Source organism: Periplaneta americana, chromosome 17, assembly GCF_040183065.1.
Source record: "Periplaneta americana isolate PAMFEO1 chromosome 17, P.americana_PAMFEO1_priV1, whole genome shotgun sequence".
Classification (NCBI taxonomy): Eukaryota; Metazoa; Arthropoda; class Insecta; order Blattodea; family Blattidae; genus Periplaneta; species Periplaneta americana.
Genome location: NC_091133.1, coordinates 50215934 through 50239769, shown reverse-complemented (window position 1 = coordinate 50239769; position 23836 = coordinate 50215934). Strand labels below are relative to the sequence as shown.

Below are 23836 nucleotides of genomic sequence, written 5' to 3'. Positions count from 1 at the left end.
CATAGTGTTTTGTTTGTTCGTCGCATTTTGTAATTATGTCCACAGAGCAACGTACAAACATCAAGTTCTGTGTTTTGATACACAAAACTCCTGCAGAGACATTAAGATTGTTGGAAGAAGCATATGGCGAAGCAGCTCAAGTGTATGCCTGGCATAAACGCTTTTCTGGTGGCCGCGATAGCATCAAAGATGACGTACGCAGCGGCCGACCAACAACTGCAACAAATGAAGCAATCGCTCAGCGTGTGCGTAATGTTGTGAGGGACGACCGACGTAAAACCATAAAAGAGATAGCAGCAAAGGTCGGAATATCAGTCGGAAGTGTACACAATGTTCTTCACAAGCATCTCAACATGCATTACGTGTCTCAGAAGTTAGTTCCGAAAATGTTGTCGGCAGAACAGAAAGAAACAAGAATGACTCTTGCTGGGGACATGATCAGTATGGCTGATGAAGATGGTGATTTCTTAAACAAAATTATTGCTGGTGATGAAACTTGGTACTACTTGTACGACCCAGTCCCTAAACGACAGTCATCTGAGTGGAAATCGAAAACATCTCCTCGGAAGCAAAAATTTCCTAGGGACACTTCCAAAGGCAAAGTTATGTTGGAAGTTTTTTTCGACTCTCAGGGTCTCATCCACCATGAGTTCATTCCAGAAGGTCGTACTGTAACGAAAGAATTGTACGTAGAAATCTTCCGTCGCCTCCTGGACGCAGTGAGAAGGAAACGTCCAGAAAAGTGGGTAGAAAACAACTGGTTCCTTATGCATGACAATGCACCTGCTCATCGCGCAATTATTGTAAAGAATTTTCTTGCCAGGCACAACATAACTGCTTTGGATCACCCACCATACTCTCCTGATCTCTCACCACCTGATTACTTCCTGTTTCCCCGTCTGAAAAGTCATCTGAAAGGACGGAGATTCAATGCTGAAGAGGTTATCGCAAACGCGACGAGAGCACTAAGACGGGTCTCACAAAATGGCTTCCAGCCTGCTTCCAGGAACTCTACACGCGTTGGCAAAAGTGTGTTGTTGCGGAAGGCAACTATTTTGAAGGGAATACTGTGGAATAGTGTTTAAGGTACGTTGTTTCTATGATAATAGCAAATTCCGGGAACTTTTTGAACCTAGTATGTATAAGGTTTTCCAGTTAACTTAACAGAATCAATGGGTAAGCAACAGAATGATACCTTTGTTTAATATACCGGAGGCTGGAAAGAATGATATGAAATTCAGCCATAGCTGCCTTGGTATTAAAGTTGGCAGATCACTACAGTTGGAACCTGACAGGAATGCCTCGCAACCCTACAGTTCGCGATAGTGACTCCCATTAGTAATGTTAGCCTGTTACCAACTGTCTAAAAATTATGTTACCTACCTTGTTGAGGAAGTTTCATATCAGCATCACATTCAGGTGCAATATCACTGGTTTCACAGTGTTATCACAGTCTAGTATATACAGTCACGAAGCTCAATACGTAGTAAATATGCATCCATAGATAGTTGCTACCCACTAGGATTGCTAATATCGTCTCATTACAGACAATGTGAAATAGTACCAGCACAGTCTATTGTTCCTAGCACCCTCACAATGCAAGCTTCGTAACTGTATATATTAGACTGTGGTGTTATCTTGTGTTGTGTTGTCACTGTTCTCACTATCCTTACTGCCATCATCGTCATAAGTATTATTAATACTGTCACTATCACAATCACTGTTGTCAGTCCTTAAATTTATAGTAATATTATCAATCAATCTGATATAAGTCAATCTTTTTCCCAGTATTGTTTTTCTATATTTTCAATGTGTCTACAAAATCCTTCTCATCTTATTTTGTCACAAGTGAAAGTGCAGTTTTTGTCACTTGCATTAATTTCTGTAAATTTAAATCATCCATGACATTATTGTCCCTGACAATATGTTTCACTTTAGCCCAAGCCAATTCAATTGGAATCAACTTGCACATGTAAGACGGCAATCTGAGAACTTTGTGGTAATGTTGTTCCAAAATGTTGTCAGTTTTGTAATTTTTTTGCTTTGGCCTTGGAGGTAGAATAAGGTTATAGAGGTCGTTCTTTTTCATACTTTCATCACAGTTCATTCCTTTCTTGCGAAGCCAAGAGATCATGTCTGTCTTTATTGCATATGCAGATGGTAGTTTGTCGATCTGAAGATAGTGATACAGAGTATAGTCAAGAACAATAATTGAGGAGGAAGATTGGGTATCAGTTTTTGTATTACCCATCTTTCAAAATTTTCGGCGTTCATCTGACTGTGATAATCTCTCATTGCACTTCCGGCTTTATATATAAGTTCTGGATTAGGAAGGAAGCCATTAATTCCTCCTACATGTACCACAATCAATCTTTGTCCAGACTTTACATTCGTGTGGACACTTACAGTTTCATTTTGCCAACATTTTCGAAATGTCATATTGCTATTCACCCAGGTCTCGTCTATATAAAAAATTGAATGTTCCTTGCTCTGGAATTCATTTATTTGCACTTGATAGTATCTCGATCTCTGCTCTCTCGATTAGAATCTTTCTTTTGGATTGCCATTTCCTCCGTTTAAAACCCACACGTTTCATAATTCCTTCCAAATGCTTCTTCCCCCATGGAAAATCGATCTTCTGTTTTATTATTGGCAGAAGTTTAGGAATTGTTGGCACTCTTTTTCTTGAATGTAAAAATTCTTTATTGCCCTTCTGATGACACTCTTATCAAAGTCATCTACAAAAGTCACATTCCGTGAATGCTTTCCTCTCTTCTTTCCTGATGATTTGAGGAGTCGAGTAGGATCTGAAATATTAATTTCCTTGTACTTCTTTCGTATTCTTATTGTGGACGACCAAGATTTCCCCGAATATATACCTGCTGTCTCTGTTGTCTTGCTCAGCGATAACAATAACTGTTTTTTCCTCGACTCCTCGTCACATTTTTAAATTATGTTGGCAATAATTTCCATGCCTTCTTGGTGAATGACAACATTTTTAGGCAGCGACATTTCTCCCAGTGTACCCATGCATGTCTCTTTACCCTAAGATTTGTATGCTAAAGTTGATGTAATTCAAAATGAAAAAAACACACAAACTATCATTTGTTACTACAACATATAGAAAACACTACCGCACTGCATTTGTACACATTAGAAGAAAGAAACTAGTACTGAGGGTGAAATTATTTTCAGAACGTCTTGTAATATTGAACGCATGCAATGATGAAACACAAGCCTCAGCATATTATCTGTTGTTTTTTATTTTCTGCTTACACCCCTCTTCCACACACTGCGGGTTTCAAAATTAGAGTCTTCAGCAGTAGCTTATGATGACTGTAGACCTGGATTCATATCCTGGTGATGGTGGAGTCGTATTTATCTGCAATTTAAGAAGGGAAGAAACCAGAATTCATAACTGGGCTTTTCCTCGGTATTCTCCCTTTCTCTCTAAATTTCACTGTCACTCCTGTTTCACTCATCTTTTATCCATAGCATTACATACCCAAAGTGGTGCCTGCATGATGTAGTATTGTGACTGGCATGCAGATTGCATCAACCTGAGGAGGCTGCAGTATGCTTTCGGGGTGATGGAGGGCACTGCAGTGGGACTCCATCGGTACCTCAAAGACTTGCAAACTGAATCAACAAAGGCACCATACAGCTGAGTCACAATATCTACAGGTATGTGATCTCAAATATAATTCCTACAATAAGAGTGGTAGGGTACAATAAGCCCACTAGAGGATACAGTGCTAGTCTTCATAACAGAAGAGTAAAGTTCAGTCATCATCATCAGCATCATCACAGGTACATGACCCTTAAAAAACTCGTGTTTACTTGAAACTGATATTCACGGTATTCTTTCTGTTTTGTATCTAGTTGCTGCATTGAGTAATCAGAATTTCTCAATATCATATTAATATCATATCATATTAGATAGTGATTTTAATATGTATAGGTTGTTTTTTTTAGATTAGATTAGAGTTTTATTAGAATTACAAACATTTATGGCTTCATCAGTACACAAGAAAAATGACATAACATACAGTATAATACAAATAAACTTAACTCTAAATAAGCTTAACAAATTAATATTAAATGACATGAAAAAAAAAAAAAAAACATATAGGCTAAGCTAGATCTTCAGTCTTCACTATTCCATCCAATCTCTTCTCTGTTTAATTTTCCCTGTCTTGTCTTTAACTCTGGGTTACCTGAAACATAAAATCAAGGGCAGTATATTCATGATAGGTTGAATTTGTTTTAAAGGAATCTATGTTTTGATGAATAAAGCACACTATTTCTAAAAATATATACGCAGGGTACAGGTAAGATTTTTAGTTCTGAAAACGTTTATACTTTCATTCCGAATAGGAATTTGTTTAATGATGTTAAGTAGGCTATTCTTTTCTGCAATTTGACGACTTTTGTCACTTTTATTGAAGATCCCCAAGTAATAATACCATATGATAATATTGAATGAACATATCCAAAATAGATTGATATTAAAAATTCCATGGATGATATCTTCACAAGAACTTGAAAAGCATAACATAAGCGACTCAGCTTCTTACTTAGATGTTGTATATGCTTTCCCATGTCAGACTGGATCCTATCCATATATCTGAAAATCTAGTGCATTCTACTTCCTTAATTATGGTATTATTAAGTACGATGTGAATCTGGTCAGATGGATATTGATTAAACAGTTTTATTTACGTTTAATTTAAGCTTATTATTTGCTAGCCATTATTCTAGTTTTGTTGATGTTGCATTAATTTTTATTTGCAAATTCTCTTTTCTATTATCACTCAGTATTATGTTTGTGTCATCTGCAGTAAGACAGTTTTTTCCTCCAGTTATATGTAATGGGAGATCATTTATATACAGAAGAAATAAGATTAGACCAAGAATTGAACCTTGAGGAACACCATGGGGCATAGAAACTGATTTTGATTTTACTGAGCCAACTTGTACAACCTGTTCCCTATTGCTAAATATGATACAAACCAGTTCCCTGCTAATTCCCTTATGCCAAATTGATGTAATTTCCAGATAAGAATTTCGTGATTAACCATGTCAAATGTTTGCAAAGGTTCAGAAAAAGTCCAACAGTTTGTTCATTATTGTCTTTAGCATTGAGGATTGATTCCATAAACGATATTATAGGATTATTGATTCCTTTACCTTTTCTAAAACCAAACTGAGAATTTGACAGTAGGGCCTATATTATTATATTCTAGGAATGAGACCGATTTGTTGTACATAACCTTTTCAAGCACTTTCGAGAACCCAGATAATAGGGATATAGGCCTATAGTTCTCAATGTTTTGTTTATCTCCCTTCTTAAAAATTGGGCAAACTTTTCGTACTTTAGATCTCAGGAAATTTACCAGCAACTAAAGATAAATTACAGATATCTGCTATTGACAGTGCTAAAAGATGAGTACAAGCTTTTATTACTGCATCTGGGATTTCATCAATTCCAGATGTCAGGCTGTGTTTTAGGTTTCCCATTATTTTATTAATTTCTTCTGTGGTTACTGGTTTAAAAAAAAAAATGCATTTTTGGCTCTTATATGTTGAAAGGTGAAAGGCTGGCTGTGGATTTCTTGTTGGTGCAGTTCCTAAAGTTTGTGTAATATTTGCAAATTAGTTATTAAATGCTATATGTATGTGTTTCCAACCTATATAGGCGCTTAAAACTTAATTTTTTAGAGCCTAAAGATCTGTTGTCTATCACTATCACCTTCCAAATCACTCATCGACTATTTTTTTTTTTTTTATTTTAACCTGCCTAGTCTCGAAGCATTTTAACCTAACTTCATATTAAACCATCTGCGCATGCATCAACAATTCAGAATTTCCAGTTCTGCTCTTAATCGAGAACCAATTTCACGCATTCCGAACGAGTTGGAACAGGGAACTGGGAATTCAGCATCAGTTCGGAACCAGTTTGTCTTGTTGGAGCACACATTGAGCTACTACGCATGAGCAGGCAGTTAAGAATCGATTCCGAACCGTGCTCAAACAAACCTATTATTGCTCGGTACAAAATGGATTTGGGTGAAATATGGTCTATGTTGTTTCATTTGACATTAAAAAACAAAGAATGAAAAAAATTGATTTAAGCCACATTGTTTACACTTTGATTCTTACCGAATGGCTTAAATTGCCCCAGCAAAATAAACCAGATATAGAAAATATAAATAAAAAATACAAAAGAAATGTTTTTAAATAATTTCATGTAATTGCCCTTGGTAGTATAGTAGTCACCATGATAACATTGAATTCTACGTTTGCAGATTCAGACCCAACTGATGAATCTTTAAGGACAATAAAAATCCTTGCCTTAGCTTCGTTCAGAAGTGAAGTAAAGCCAGGACTCTCCTGTCTCTGTATGAGGTGGCGTCAGGTAAAGTTACCTGCCATTTCTTCATCCAGGCTGTTTCTCAATTAATATTCCTGTTTATATGAAGACCTTAAAAAATTCTGCAAGGTCATTAGAACTTTCACGAAGGTTTGGAACTGTGTTAACAGTGTTAGGAATTCAGGATTAAAATGGCAGGCACAACAGGTCCTTTGAGGCTGAAGAAGTCCTACTCAGAGTTAATATAACCTAACTGTTGGTCTATTTTACGCTTATTCTATTTCCTATTGTGTCTAGAGTAATTATATTTCATGTGAATATTTTCTACATGAATCGACTTACAGTATATATGTAGAATATGAAGATAATTCATCTAGTAATTTATGAGAAAAGACTGTTGATAGACGGTCAGACAGATTGTGTCAAATCCTGCCCCCGTTTTTTCAGTATCAGGGATGCTAAAATGTTAATATTTTCGTGAAAATCTCGAAATTTAGTTTGTATATTCTTATAGTATTGTTTTCTCTGTCCTACGTACGAGTACAGCGATATAAATAAGTTACATCAAGGACTTGCTGACGTAGATGAGCCTTTTCTTCCTACTCTACCAACACTAAACTTATATTCTGCCTGAAAAGGGATTAGATCTGGCATCCCTGATATTGATAATACAAGACTTCTTATTAATAAGTAAAACATATACTTAAATCGTAAATATGTCGCCATTGATATCTTTATAACCTTCAATGTCAGTGGATCACGAGTGAAGAAGTAAATGGAACAGGAAGTGTGACCACTTTTGACTTTACCGACCTTTGAGTTGTTTTTCATAACAGTCACTGATGTGTAGCCTTTGCATGTGTTTATCTGTGACCTTGGACTATGAAAACTGGTAGTATTTATAGTATCACTGCATTATATGCATAAGAGTAGTGCAGTGACATGCTCACAAAATGGAATTTACACCATATATTCTGTATTCATTAACTGATAAAAATACATACTTCTACACCTTATGTCTACCAATCTTCTTACTTTTCCTCTGCTACATGGCTAAAGTAATTATAAAAAAAAAATATTTTCTAGTTGTTATTTTGATGGCATGTAGGCGCACTTTTAGCCAAACAGAGCATTGGCTTTCCATGCTGGTAACCTGAGTCCGAATTCTGTCAAGACCAAGTGGAATTTGTAGTGAACAGAGACAGGTTTGGTGGTAGGTTTTTGCAGGATATTCCCATTTTCCCTACTGACATTCTACCATGCTCTATTAATCTTCATCATGAGGTACTATGTAGTTTGTCTCCCATATACATTGAGTACAACACCTATAGCAGCAGAAAGAACAGCTTCGACTCATCATTCCTACATGGGAACACTTGAATGAACACCTCGAAGTCAAGTACCCGCCATTGAATTAAAAGAAACATTTTGAAGGCATGTCTTCACTATTCATTGATGATATCTGTGTTATTTGTGTGTCTATAATGAAATCTTGGGTTGATAACTCAGATTACACGTCATGAAGGTGCATGGGAGACATGGTGATAGAGCTCTACAGTATGTTTTTATGATTAACACTAGAATGAGGTGGTGTGGTCAACACCACGCTTCAATTTTCTTTTACCCCTGAGAAAGATCTGGTACTGAATTTGAAAGGATGCTGAGTGGGCCCTGAGGCTGTTCTGGAAGTTTTGGCGAGAAAAATCCTACCTCCATGTGAGATTGAACCCAGGATCTTTCAGTCCATAGTCAGTTGTTCTATCAAGTGAGTTACCTGGTTGCCTACTCAGACAGTAAATAACCAGATTCTATTGAAGACTTCTACTGTACTGTGTGTAGTTACTATTTGTCCAAGACAAGTGTTTGCGATGAGAGGAAAAATAGGAAGTGTAGCTTTAGTGAGTAATAGTTGTTATATGAGGTGACCTATATAGTTAACGTCAGTAATACTGCACTTCATTTCAAAGAGTGACAGTGTCTAATAAAGACGTAGAACTCGAGAAAATATGACATGATAGTTATTTCACACAATGTTGAGAAAGCTTCATAATTACTGAAGAAAACGAAATTGTAAACAGACAAATCATTTTGGAAAAAATTAAAACTTCACTTAAACTTTCTTCTGCTCGACATATCAGACACCAGAACGAATTTTTTTATTCTTGTTGGTTATCACAGGTGAATAGAAAGTTGTTTGAAGGTTAGAAAGAGAGAGTGGCTTGGAATAGGCTTGCTGTTATCTAGAGACAAAGTGAGACAACACTTGTTTCTTGCCATATATTTTAAACGATTTATATATAGCCTATATATAACCTGAAATAACTTACGTTGGAAGAATAATTGCACCATACTCTGTCATGCTGGTATCACTTGCAGAGATGATTTGAATAAGTTGGTATGGTGATGTTTTCTCCGCATCTGTCATCTATTTCACATAATTATTTTATTTCATCACTGCTTTATTATTATTATTATTATTATTATTATTATTATTATTATTATTAACTTACATTTCTTCAGGAGCAAATTAAGATTTGGTAGTAGCTAAAGCCACTGTGGGTGGATTGTCTGTGACAACTTTGGTTCCTCATTCCACTAATTATCAATGATTTCGCCTCATCCTCTTCCACTGTGGCTTATGAATTTCATTCATCAGAATATCTAGCTAATATAAGAAACTGAGGGAATTGATAAAAAATCATAAGTAGTTTTTTTGCCATAGTTTGATATTAAAAAATTGGCGATTCCACATGAAATCCTGAATAAATTGATTCATATATATTTAATGTAAACAGAATTCATCTGGTAGCTTAGGGCTCAAACCAGAAGTAAATGTTTTAAAGACAGAGCTTTCTGCAATCATAACATACTGTATATGGACTTGTTTACATTTAGTTAATATATTTCTTTACTGGCTGTACCCGTGCACTTCACTGCACTTATTAGAAATAAATATAAAGTAATTACATATTTAAAATAGAACATTGGGTCCAGGGAACATTCGTGTTTGATAGAAGAATAAATCGTTTAATATGCTACTTAATTTAAATTTTATTTAAATAATTAAAATGCTATCACTTTGGTCCAGAGACCACTCATTTGGTGCAAATATAATTCGTTTAACATTTTTCTAAATTAGTCTTCAATGCATCCTTTAATAAATCACTCCAAATTAATAGAGGTGATTGTGTACGAAGATCATTTTTATGTTAACCTTACTGTGCATATATATATATATTTTTTTGTTAAGTTTATTTTATTCACGCCTTAACATCTGTGGTCATGTCGCGTGTTTAGAATGTGTGGGTATATCAGCAGGCCGTTTTTACTCTTGTTGAGTTCCTTTTTCTATTGTGTGTTGTAGATGGCTTGTGTTCATGTAACTGATTACAGATTTTGATTAATGTTTTTGTTATTGGTAATTGAGGCAGTGATGAATCATGGCATGCATCTTTCCAATCCGGCATTTGCCTTTATGACTAAGGGAAATCATGAAAAATCTCAGTCAGATTGGTCGGCCATGGGGTTTGAACCCGGGACCCCCGAATGCGTGTCTCAAATGTTACCGCCTGAGCCAACTCGCTCGGTTGTATATCATTGTTTATGCAAATAAAAAAATGAGGTACCCTACATAAATATTATTTAAAAAAACACAGGAAACGAATATGGGTAAATTATGAGCGCAGGAACGCCATTTCATGACACCTTTTAAAATAACTCAGCTCCAGTAGTCTCTATGGTAAAATGAGTGTATAAAATTAGAGTATTTTATGTGGACCAAATAAAGTTGCAATAATCAAGTCATACAATATTTCGACAAGTTTTCTGTGCGTACAGATTTCTTTTCATCTTACCTCAGTCCTCATTTGTAGCATTACATCCATCTAGAGAAACTACAAATTTCAAATAGTGAAGGTTACTTAGCTTCTGAGATTACTTCATACAAATACACAAAATATTCCCTGTATATTAATATTGATAAACGTCAAGGCCGCCTTAAATAGACAGAGTCATTTGTTTTGATTTAACTGTAGCCATCGTCGTCGTTCCTGCAATAACTCCTGTGTCACATATCGATTTTCAGATTTTTGCTCTATTAAATAACTTAAATAGTGATGCAGCAAATAATACAATGTACTATATATAACTTAATTATATTTCTTTCTTTCGAAAATGTAAGAATTCACGATCTCCTATGCACTACTGCCATAGAATGAATAAATTTGTTTTTCTTCCTACTAAAAAATTTAATATTGTAAATTTATTTCAACTCAACAACAATGTAACTTGATTATCTCAACAATAGGATTTGCTCTCCACACAGTAACACAGTATTCGTTAGTGCACTCCACTGACGACAATGACAATTTACTTGGACTATTACGAACAACAATGAACTGTTAATCTTAACTAATATTTACAAAGCACTATTTACAACACAGAACGGTCAGTTCTCAGTTCACAGCTCGTTTGTCTTGGCTAGTTCTTCTAGCTCAATCACTCGCGTTCGCAGAATCTCGAACCACAGACCTTCAGAGACGATCCGCTGAACTTCGAACTCAGGTCCCCCAACTGCGGTCCACTGCACTCGAACTCCGGGCTTCAGGCTCCACAGTTACGGACACAACTCAAGTCGCACTCTGGTCTCAAAGCTGGCTTCACTGCTACACAAGACTGGCTTACTGAATAAACTGTCCCAAGTTCACTCGCGTGCGTAATTTATACTCACACCACAGTTTCTGGAAAGTACGAGTTCTCGATATTTCGACGCGCGTCCAGAGAGCACTCCAGAGAAAGCACTCGAACAATCCGGACCCCTCTCCTCTCCACCGCGATCGCTCTTTCCCCTGTCTTCTCTCCGCAGCACATGCCACAGGGAGCAGATGCGCGCGCAACCCGCCCAAAACACGGCCGACTTAGCACTTCCTTCTGCTGGTCGTGAGTTCGAATCTCACGTCGCTGTCACATTGCTCCCTCCTTAGGGCTGCTCGTCCCGGTCAGTCCCTTGGTAGGCTGCTAATCGGTCCAGATGCACCACCATCATCTTCCCTCGGGGTTGTCGCTGGATGCGGTACACCACGTCATTGATCCGGGTCACCATGCGGTATGGTCCATCCCAGGCACACTGCAGCTTTGGTGATTTTCCTTTGGTCCTGGTAGGTCGATACAGCCACACCAGGTCGCCCTCCTGGAATCCTGCAGAGTTGGCTAATCTGTCGTAGTGCACTTTCATCCTGTCGCTGGCCATCTCGAGGTGCTCTCTGGCTAGTTGGTGGACTCCATTCAACTTCTCTGTGAGTTCTTCCACATAGTCAGTTGCTGGCTGGTCGGCGCTGGGTGGCGTGCCAAACAGCAGATGACAGGGCAGGCGCAGCTCTCTCCTGAAGACCATGTTTGCTGGTGTCATCCCTGTTGTATTGTGGACCGAAGCTCTGTAGGCAAAGAGGAACAGTGGAACTCTGGCATCCCAGTCTTGCTGATGGTTGGACACCACCTTCCACAGGTGCTCCTCCACGGTTTTGATGTATCGTTCCACCATGCCGTCGGACTGTGGGTGGAGGGGAGTGGTCCTGGTTCTATGCACCCCGAGACGCTCGAGCAATTCTCCCATCAGGTTGGATTCGAAGTTGTGCCCCTGATCGCTATGCAATTCCCGGGGCACCCCGAATTGGCAGATGAAGTTGTCAAGCAGCGCGTCGGCCACCGTCGAAGTCTCTTGGTACACTTCTGGCCATTTTGTGAAGTAATCCATGGCGACTAGCAGGTAGCAGTTCCCACGATCCGTGACCGGGAACGGTCCAGCAACGTCGATGGCGATCCTCTCAAAAGGAGCTCCCACGTTGTACTGCTGCATGGCTCCCCTGCTGCGTGTCCTTGGTCCGCGACTGGCTGCACAGGTGTCGCATCTTCGGCACCATTGTTCCGTGTCGGTTCTCTGATGTAGCCAGTAGAACCTCTGTCTAAACTTGTCCAGCGTTTTGTTGGCTCCCAGGTGGCCTCCAGTCACTCCAGCATGAGTCTCCTCCAGCACTTCCTTCACCTTGCTCTTGGGCAGGATAAGTTGTTCTATGTGGGTGCTTCCATCGGCCGACTCCCAAATTCTCTTCAGGATACCGTCCTTGACAGTGAAGGATTCCCACTGGGCCCAGTAGCTCTTGTAAGTGGTGCTACGGTTGGCAATATCGGCCCATACTGGTCTCTGGCCGGACTCAGCGTTGGAATGTTTATTCCAGTGGACGGACGAGGCGGAGTCATCCTTCCAGTCGCTGAAAGAGGCGCTCTGCACTGCTCCTGTACTGGGATATCCCATCCCCGGAAGGAAGTTCATGCTCGACACGGACGCTAGCAACGTAGGCATCGGCGGAGTACTCTCTCAGGAACAGGACGGGCAAGAGAGGGTGATTGCCTACTTCAGCCGAACACTATCCAAGGCTGAGAGAAACTACTGTGTGACGCGTAGAGAACTTCTTGCCATTGTGGAAGCCCTGAAGCATTTCCACAAATATTTGTATGGCCAGGAATTCCATCTGAGGACAGACCATTCTGCACTCACCTGGCTATTGGGCTTCAAGAATCTGGAGGGGCAGACCGCCCGTTGGGTTCAACGTCTGCAAGAGTACAATTTCACCTCTGAACACCGCCAAGGGAAGAAACATTCCAACGCTGATGCCTTATCACGACGCCCGAGCCCGGATGGCTGCAAACACTGCCTGAAAGTAGAAGAGCGAGATGACGCCCACGCAGTCTGAGCAATTGCCGCCCAGCCGAGCCCAGGAGGGATAATGCTGCCATAAGGAGGGAGCAGCTGGAGGACCCAAACAATCCGGACCCCTCTCCTCTCCACCGCGATCGCTCTTTCCCCTGTCTTCTCTCCGCAGCACATGCCACAGGGAGCAGATGCGCGCGCAACCCGCCCAAAACATGGCCGACTTAGCACTTCCTTCTGCTGGTCGTGAGTTCGAATCTCACGTCGCTGTCACAATATTTTGCACATAGAAGTTACGGAACAACGACACTATAATCTGAGGCAGCGGTGGAAATGTATTGTATTGTTATTTTAAAACTCTTGTATATCCTTAAATATCAGTCCTATCAAAATTTTGCCTGGAATAAAACTTATCGGAAATAATTTTTAAAGAAACTTTTGTTATGTAACATTTTTTCACAAAAATCAATAATAAGCGAGATATTTCGGTTTATTTAATTCAGGCCCCCTTATAACCTCCCTTTTAAATAAAGTATTTTGAATGCTATATAGTCTAAAATCTAAGTTACAACGAACTTAATTTATATTCCAGTTTTCATCAAAATCCATTCAGCCATTATCGCATGAAAAGGTAACAATCTTCCAGACAGACAGACAGACTTAAATATCAGTCCTATCAAAATTGTGCCTCAGATAAAACTTATCGGAAATCATTTTTAAAGAAACTTTTGTTATATAACATTTTTCACAAAAATCAATAATAAGCGAGATATTTCGGTTTATTTAATTCAGGCCTCCTTATAACCCCCCCTTTTAAATAAAGAATTTTGAATGCCGTATAGCCTAAAATCTAAGGGTGCTATTCATAGACATTTCGCAGCACGCGCTACGAGCGTACTAAGCTAGCCCTGGCTATCGACTGGTTACTAGTACAGAATTCAAATCATATCCTATCGCTAACACTGGTTTATGAATACGAAAAGTGCTGATCATCCACCGGAAACCCGCGCTAAAGATGTCTATGAATACGGCCCTAAGTTACAATGAACTTAATTTATGTTCCAATTTTCATCGAAATCCGTTCAGCCATTATCGCGTGAAAAGGTAACAAACATCCAGACAGACAGACATACAAACAAAAATTTCAAAAAAGCGATTTTCGGTTTCAAGGTGATTAATTACATATGTTAGCACCAATTATTTTTGGAAAAGCGAAAATTACCAGAAAAATTTCGCTTACAGATTTATTATTAGTATAGATAAGTTAGACCAATTTTGTTACTTATATAGAACATATGGAATGGAACTGAAATATATTCATTTAAAATTTAAATCCTTAATATAGTTAAATTTTAAAATGTTAAAATAATGGAAATTAAGACCAGAAAATTTGTATTTTTATCTTAAAATTGACACTTTCTAGCTTTTCTACTATATAAAGAGTGTCCCAACAAGAATGCCGAATTTAATAATGTGAATAAATACAATAAAACGGATAACAGCGCCACCAAACCAAAAAGACAAACAAGACAATGGTGCAATGTCTCAACAATGTCTTGTTATTGTTGGGTTGGCGGCACTGCTGTCTGCTTTGTTATCTGTTTTTGTTGCATTTACTCACATTAAATCTGACATTCTTGTTGAGACACTCTTTATGAAGTATAATTTGAGACAGTCTAAAATAAAGGCAAATATGTAGTGAAATGTATAAATACGTAGTTTAATTTGAATATTATGTTACAGTTAACACTTTACAATAGCAATTATGGGTTCCTTCGTATATTGTATTTTGTAATCACAGAAAAAAGAAAGTGCATATTTGACCATAGTTGAATTATTATAATCATTAATTACTTCCAGAGATGAATTAATTTTTGTTGGGAAGGAAAAATTTTCGCCCTAGATCACTATTTGAATTTTTCACTGGTTATACAGTGACACTGTTTTGTTTAGCTGCATGGTTTTAATTTTCCCGTCACCCACCGCTAGAAGCATATCTGCGGCCACCCGGTCTGCTGACATTGAAATATTTAGTATAGGAATTTGTACTTACCCAACTCAAAGTAGGTGTTGAAAATGTCCCCCACCAACTGCTACACACTGTTGACACTTTATGCAATTGTTAATTACTTTAAGAAGTTGTGCTTCACTGATTAACTCGTTTTCAGCTCTTATATAGTCTTTAAGCTCATTTATTGTATGCAGGTTTTTTTGCATAAGCTTTATTTTTAAATCCCCCCCCTCCCCCCTCCCCTATAGATAGAACTCGCATGATGTTAAATCTGGACTTCGTGGGGCCCACAAATTTTTACTGATAATTCTCCTTTCGAAAATTTCACGCAATTCTCTCATGGATTCTTTGGCAGTATGAGCAGTGGCGGAATCTTGTTGGAAATATACAGAGGTACATTCTCCATAAGTCAGTTCATCTGAAAATAGGTCAAGGATCTCATTCACATAATGCTCACTGATAATTGTGCCCTGAGTGAAAATAGGCCTAATAATTCTGTATCTGAAAATCTAGTCTTTCAGGTAAAGCTTCCTGTAAAGCAGATTTGAATAATTTCAAGGGAAAAATTGTTCCGGGGCCTGAAAGACTAGATTTGCATAATATATACGTCACTGTGTATGTTAACAGGAAACCACAATTCCAAGTCACACAGAGTTTGTGTGCACTCGATGTGAGTCTCTGGCATTTCATCAGCCCACGCGAGTTGTGTGGATATAAAGGGAAAAGTTGAGAAGGTGTCAGGTAGAGTTCCCGGGTAGCTCAGTTGGGAGAGCGCTGGTACGTTCAACCAGAGGTCCCGGGATCGATACCTGGCCCTGGAACAATTTTTCCCTTGAAATTATTCAATTCTCTATCTGTTCATTGCACGCCACACGCCTATTTTTTCACCATACAAAGATGTTTCAAGTACAAGATTGGGTTTCTCCTGACTTAATATCGATGATACATGTTCACTTGAATGAAAATAGGTCTCATCAGAATAATAAATTAATGCCGGATCAATTTCCTCAGAATTTACTTTCTCTAAAATCCCATTACAAAAAATGCAATCTCTTATTGGGATCTTGTTCTTTTAACTTTTAAAATACCGGATTTCTTTATGGCTATAATTTAAGTAATTCTGTTGCTTGACGAGCGGACTCGTAACTTCTGTTTCCTGCGCCAAATGCATAAGACTATAGAAGAGCGGAAATCGAGTCAATCAGTGCAGCAGAACTTCTTAAAGTAATTAATTTCATAAGAAGGTGTCAACAGTGTGTAGCAATTGGTGGGGGACATTTTCAACACCTACTTTGAGCTGGGTAAGTACAAATTCCTATACAAAATGTTTCATTGCCGGCAGACCAGGTGGCTGCTTTGCCACAGATAAGCTCTTACCCACGGTTGACAGGAAAATGAAAACCGCTCAACTAAACAAAACAGTGTCACTGTAGAAAAGAATGTGCATAGATGGATATTAAAAATCACTTTTTCTGTGTAAAGCACGTAATTTACTTTTAAATCGAAAAATAGCATCAAATTAGGTAATAATAACATATTTCTTTTATTACTTTTTCTAAAGTAAAATCACACCAAACAATTATCAAAATCATTTTCTCAGTGTAAAGCACGTAACTTACATTTAAATCGAAACTTAGCACCAAATACTTATTAATGATAATAATATATTTCTCTTATTATTTTTCCTAAAGTAAAATCACATCAGGCTATGTATTATCAACCTAGTGTACTTCTGATTTACAACTTGTGTTGGGCAAGCCCGCAGTCCAGGTAACATAGAGGTTTTCTCTGGAAGCTCCGGTATCATTGTGGCATCCCAACAAATCTCCATCTTCATTTCTTATCATCCTGGGTGTTGCATAGAACAGCCTCCTATGGCACACCCTAGGCAACAGCTCTCTTGATAAATTGATCTACACAACTGGCTTCATATGAGTGCAAGTACCTGCCATTAGAAATAAAAAAGTTAATAATGTGTATAAACTATATTCTTTGTATTTCAGTTCAAGATACCACAGAATGCATAAAAGCACGTTACATAATGGCTCTAATGGGCTTCCTGGGATTTGCCAATGTTTATGCAATGAGAGTGAATCTGTCAGTTGCTATTGTGGCGATGGTGAACAATACTGCCATTCCCAAATCAAATAGTTCAAACTTCTCTGATGTCTGTCCTGTAGAGTACTCAAATGCAACAGAATTACAGGTAAGTTCACATTTTGAGGCTGTAACTATAATAGGCCTTTCCAGAGGCTATGTGAAAAGGGAAACATGTCACATTTAGTATTGCTCATATCTGATGAGTATGTGGTTGGAAACCATGGATTCCTAAGCCGAAATCGACATTACTTCCATTTACGTCTTTTCACTTTTCTGGTGTCACTTGACAATCTCTTCTTTTCTTCTGTTCTGATATCAGGTTTCGAGGGCTGAGGTATATTTTTCTTTTCTATCATCATAGACATCATAGTTATAAATGCTCACGCCCCTACAGAAGAGAAAGACGACCATATAAAGGATAGTTTCTATGAGGAATTGGAACATACTTTTGATCAGTTACCTAGATATCACATGAAAATTTTATTGGGGGATTTCAACGCTAAAGTAGGAAGGGAGGATATTTTTAGACCAACTATTGGAAAAGAGAGCCTACACGTAATTAGTAGTGACAATGGAGTTAGATTAGTCAACTTTGCCACATCGAAAAATTTAATTGTCAAAAGTACAACATTCCCCCATAAGGATATACATAAATATACTTGGACTTCTCCAGATGGATTGACACACAACCAAATAGATCACATCTTGATAGATAAACGGAGACATACTAGTATAGTAGACATTCGAACTTTCAGGGGTGCAGACTGTAATTCTGACCATTATTTGGTAATTGGAGAATTAAGAGAAAGACTATCAGTAGCCAAGCGAATAGAGCAACAAGTTAATATTACTAAATTCAATATTTTGAAATTAAAGGACGAGGAAACTAAGCAAAATTATCAGGTCGAAATTTCGAATAGATTTGCCACGTTAGAAAGTTCCGATGAAGTTGAGAAAGAATTAGATTTAACAGCGTGTGGGAAAATATCAGAGATAGTATCAAAATTGCAGCTGAGCAGAGCATAGGTTATTATGAAACTAAGAAAAAGAAACCGTGGTTTGATGAAGATTGTTGCATTGCAGTAGAAAAAAGGAAACAGGCAAAATTGAAATTCTTACAGGATCCAGTTGAGAAGAGAGATAATTATTTCAATGAAAGACGGGAAGCAAGTCGTACACTTAGGAATAAAAAGAGAGGTTACTTGAAGAAAAAACTGAATGAGGTAGAAACAAATAGTAAGAATAAAAACATTAGAGATTTATATAAGGGTATAAAGGAATTTAAGAACGGATATCAGCCATGTAAATGTGATCAAGGATGAGAATGGTGACTTGCTTGCAGACTCTCCATCAGTCCTAAACAGATGGAAAAACTATTTTGCGCAACTACTAAATGTACATAGGCCAAATAGAAATGATCGGGACGAAATTGAAATACAAACTGCTGAGCCATTTATACCCGAACCCACGCATTCAGAAGTCGAAATTGTGATAGAAAATCTGAAAAAGTACAAGTCTCCAGGTATCGATCAAATTCCAGCAGAATTAATACAAGAGGGTGGAAGTGCATTATATAGCGAAATTTATAAACTTGTACTTGCTATTTGGGAAAAGGAAATTGTACCAGAACAATGGAAGGAGTCCATAATTGTACCTATTTTTAAGAAGGGGGACAAAACCAACTGTAGTAACTTTCGAGGAATATCACTTTTGTTGACGTCGTACAAAATTTTGTCCAATATTCTTTTGAGAAGATTAGCTCCGTACGTAGATGAAATTATTGGGGATCATTAGTGCAGTTTTATGCGTAATAAATCTACTATTGATCAGATTTTTTGTATTTGACAGATAATGGAGAAAAAATGGGAGTATAAGGGTACAGTACATCAGTTATTCATAGATTTCAAAAAGGCATATGACTCGGTTAAGAGGGAAGTATTATATGGTATTCTTATTGAATTTGGTATTCCCAAGAAACTAGTTCGATTAATTAAAATGTGTCTCAGTGAAACATACAGCAGAGTCCGTATAGGTCAGTTTCTATCTGATGCTTTTCCAATTCACTGCGGGCTAAAGCAGGGAGATGCACTATCACCTTTACTTTTTAACTTCGCTTTAGAATATGCCATTAGGAAAGTTCAGGATAACAGGCAGGGTTTGGAATTGAACGGGTTACATCAGCTTCTTGTCTATGCGGATGACGTGAATATGTTACGAGAAAATCCACAAACGATTAGGGAAAACACGGAAATTTTACTTGAAGCAAGTAAAGCAATTGGTTTGGAAGTAAATCCTGAAAAGACAAATTATATGATTATGTCTCGTGACCAGAATATTGTACGAAATGGAAATATAAAAATTGGAGATTTATCCTTCGAAGGGGTGGAAAAATTCAAATATCTTGGAGCAACAGTAACAAATATAAATGAGACTCACGAGGAAATTAAACACAGAATAAATATGGGAAATGCGTGTTGTTATCTGGTTGAGACACTTTTATCATCTAGTCTGCTGTCAAAAAAATCAGAAAGTTAGAATTTATAAAACAATTATATTACCGGTTGTTCTGTATGATTGTGAAACTTGGACTCTCACTCTGAGAGAGGAACATAGGTTAAGGGTGTTTGAGAATAAGGTGCTAAGGAAAATATTTGGGGCTAAGCGGGATGAAGTTACAGGAGAATGGAGAAAGTTACACAACGCAGAACTGCACGCATTGTATTCTTCACCTGACATAATCAGGAGCATTAAATCCAGACGTTTGAGATGGGCAGGGCATGTAGCACATATGGGTGAATCAAGAAATGCATATAGAGTGTTAGTTGGGAGACCAGAGGGAAAAAGACCTTTGGGGAGGCCGAGACATAGATGGGAGGTAAAAAGGTATCCCCATAACATGCCATGAAGGCATATGGGGGCATGGAGGTAGAGCCCCATGCTTTCCATGACCTCGGCACTAGAATGAGGTGGTGTGGTCGGCACCACGCTCACGTAGATGGGAGGATAATATTAAAATGGATTTGAGGGAGGTGGGATATGATGATAGAGACTGGATTAATCTTGCACAGGATAGGGACCGATGGCGGGCTTATGTGAGGGTGGCAATGAACCTTCGGGTTCCTTAAAAGCCATTTGTAAGTAAGTAAGTAAGTAAGTATCTTTTATCTTTCAGTTGATCTTTCTAAACTTTTCGGTGTAGTGGACTGCCTATTTGCAAGTCAGAGAAGGTGCCGAATTCAGAACAGTCTACAATCTTTGCTAAATGTTGTGAACTAAATATATGAGTAGCAGTAAATTTAAAAGAAACTAGTAAATTATTTTGGGAATGCTTTAACTTAATTTTTAATATTTGTATGGAAGAGGGGAGATGAAGGCAGATAAATGGATCCAACTAAGCCTCTCTATAGGGTTCGTCTCTTCTTCCAAACACAATGTAAAATAGTTGTAAGGAATGTCATGCCTATTGAAATGGAACCCATTAACTGACATTCAGTATTTTTATAACATTCCATATACTGAACTTCACAAATATACTATAAGAAACAAGTTCAATTGGAATTTGAAGATAGTGCAATTAATTCTCATCTTACGCAATTACTGGTGACCTGGGTATCAGTGTCAACTCTATAAAGATTCCTTTATTCTCTGGAATGTTTGGCAAAAGTTTCCTTTGAAGTTGGTCTCCTGAGAAGATATGTTGCAGTAACCAGTAAATTTCCTATTGCTTTCTACACTGATTGAATGTGAATTATGGAAAAATGATGGAAGTAATACAAAAGATATGGTACCAGTAGTATCCCAAGAAAGCCTGCCTTCAACACTGATTGTTGATTTGTCCATCACATATTCTTCTTAAACTCGGGAATTACATTTCATGCAATGTTGAAATATTAATATTCTTGTTTCAATCCTTTACTGACCTCTGAATTCTGAAAATGTTCATAATTTCCAAATAGGAAAAAGAAAAAACTTGTATTTTTGCCGTAATAACTTTATAAATGTCGCCATGTAGTAACATTGTCGATTTTGTACCTTTATGATTGTTTGAAGAATCACGAACTGTTTTCATTTTAAGTTATGTTATTGGCCTCTATATTCCCTATTTTAATGAAAGAAGTTTCTGGAAAATAGTACTAGAATCGACATGCTGTGTTCTGTGTGTTAAAATTTGAACTAGAGTTATGGGTGTTTTGGACAAAAATACTTAAATAGGGTTTCCTTCAGGAAAGAGGTAGATTACGGGATGCTATGTGATGATTTATAAAAGAACTTGATGGCATTTGCGTTACTAATATCGTAAGCAAAATTCTGAGTGCCCTTTGTATTGTTCACTTACAACTCCTACTTTCAGGTGCAGATGGCTGTGTTGGTTAATTTCTGATGGTGTCCTTTGGTATCTAAATCAGTGGTGACGGCTCTGTTGGCTAATCCCTGGTGATGTCCTTCAGTAACGAAATCATGTGCATGGCTCTGATGGCTAACACCCGACGGTGTCTTTCGGTATATAAATCAGATGCAGATGGCTCTGCTGGCTAATACCTGATGGTGTACTTCAGTATCTAAGTCAGGTGCAGATGGCTCCGTTGACTGGTCCCCAATGTTGTTTTTCGATGACTAAATCACATGCATGGCTGTATTGGCTAATTTGCAAAGATGTCCTTGATATCTAAATCACATGCATGCCTCTGTTGGCTAATCCTGAATTACGTGCATGTCTGTTGGTTAATCCCTGTTTTTATTCCTTGGTATCTAAAAACTAGTAATTATCCTCATTTATCAACTATCCTTAGGATAATGAATTCTGCTTTACAAGTAATCCCATCTCAGAAATAGATTAAAATTCTGTTTCACTAGTAAAATTTAGTTGCCTATGTTTGGGGCCATTGAAAAGCAACATGTATCTTTTACCTTTCTGTAGCATATTTTGATCACCTAACTTTTTTTTTAATAGATGATTGAAAATTATTAAGCATTTCGATACATTAATATACAGCTGTCAGGCATTTAAATATTTTTCATTATCCTAGCTGCAGAAATTTTCGTAAATAACAATCTACGAGGATTGTTTGGAAAGTTCATTAGAAATTAAACTAGGATTATTTTGAAACAATCTTTATTTTCAACGTAATCTCCCCTGAGAGTCACACACTCAGTCCACCAGTGCTGCAATGTTGCTGTACCCATCTTGTACACAGATTCCTTGAGGTCTGAAAAAAAGCCTTCTGCTGCTGTGCTAACCTTCTCGTTTGACGAAAATTTCTTCCCAGTCAAGTGGGTTTCAGTTCGGGAAAAGAAAGAAGTCTGAGGGTGCGAGATATGATGAGCAGGGGAGTGTGCAGGAACAATTTTAACCGTAGTTCGTATTGTTTAGCTACTGTGATTGCAGACGTTGAGCAGGTACATTGTCGTGATGAAAGAACACTTCTTTCTTGACCATACTCGGCCTCTTCTCGCGAATTTTCCCTTTCAATGGCTGCAGGAGATTTGAATAATTTTCTCCGGTTATTATTGTCCCCTTTGCTCAATAGTCAATCATGATTGTTCTCTTAGAATCCAGAACACAGATGTTATGACTTCCCCAGCCAATTGAACAGCTTTTGCTTTTTTGGAGGTGGAGAATCACTGTGCTTCCATTGTTTCGGCTGCTATTTTGTCTCTGGTATGTAATAGTGTATCCAGGTTTCACCAGTGATCACAAACTGCCTAAAAAATCGGACGTATTTTTCTCGAATCTGACCAGAAAATCCCTCAAATTTGACATCGGATATGCTTTTGTTCCGGTGTTAACAAACGTGGAACCCACTTTGCAGAGACCTTGGATATGCCCAAGATATTGACTAAGATATGGCGCACCCATTCAGCTGAGTTATACATACTCTTGCTAATTTTCCGCACTTTCAGTCTATGGTGATTCAACATCATATCGTGGATATTTTCTGTGGTTTCTTCACTTGTTACTGTTACTGGACGTCTGTCAACTGCAGGAGTCGTCTTCCACACTCTTTCGACCATGTTTAAATGGTGCTGCCCATTTTTTCACATTCGAAAACACTAGAACAGATTCCTGCAGTGTAGCATCCATATCTGCTTTAATTTCTGTTGGACTTCCCTTTTTGCGAAATATTTCTATATACCAGAGGTAAAGGGCACTATGTCACAAATATTGAATTTTACAGGAGAGACAATTGAAAGTGCTCTTTACCTCGATATCATATGGCACATAGTACCCTTTCCAATAGGCTAAATCACTTATTATTATGCGTAGGAGTTAGTGCTTTGTACCACTGAAAAGAGCGCGAAAAATAAAATAAAAATATACAAACATCTCAATTTCGTAAAAAAAAAAAAAAAAAAGACATAATATCTTTACCTCCGGTGCACAGATTTAATGACAGCATGAACTCGATATTTTTCATTTTTGCCAATCTGTTCTGCGCACTAACTTCAAAATTAAACTGTACAAAATGTAGTCAACAGAAAACTATGATTTTTCGTGCTTAAAGTAATGTAAAATGGCCACTAACAATGGCGGCATTGTTGACACGTTTTCAATGCCATCTATGTCTCTGGCCACGAACTTTTCAATTTCACCCCATAGAAAGAGTAAGAGAAAGATTGCATTGGTTTATAATTATTATATCCATTA

At 37.8% G+C, this 23836-nt stretch overlaps 1 protein-coding gene across 5 annotated transcripts in view; it reads left to right on the top strand.

Annotated features, from left to right (window-relative positions):
* The window catches only part of MFS10 (major facilitator superfamily transporter 10), a 74696-nt gene that overhangs the window by 18643 nt on the left and 32217 nt on the right, over positions 1-23836 (top strand). For 3 of the 5 annotated variants that reach the window (XM_069815504.1, XM_069815503.1, XM_069815502.1), the window contains one exon: positions 17094-17296. In XM_069815504.1, coding sequence (XP_069671605.1) covers positions 17094-17296 — 203 coding nt within the window. Of the gene's footprint in view, positions 1-3531; positions 3685-17093; positions 17297-23836 lie in introns of those variants that run through there. The other 2 variants (XM_069815506.1, XM_069815505.1) reach the window with 2 other exon arrangements.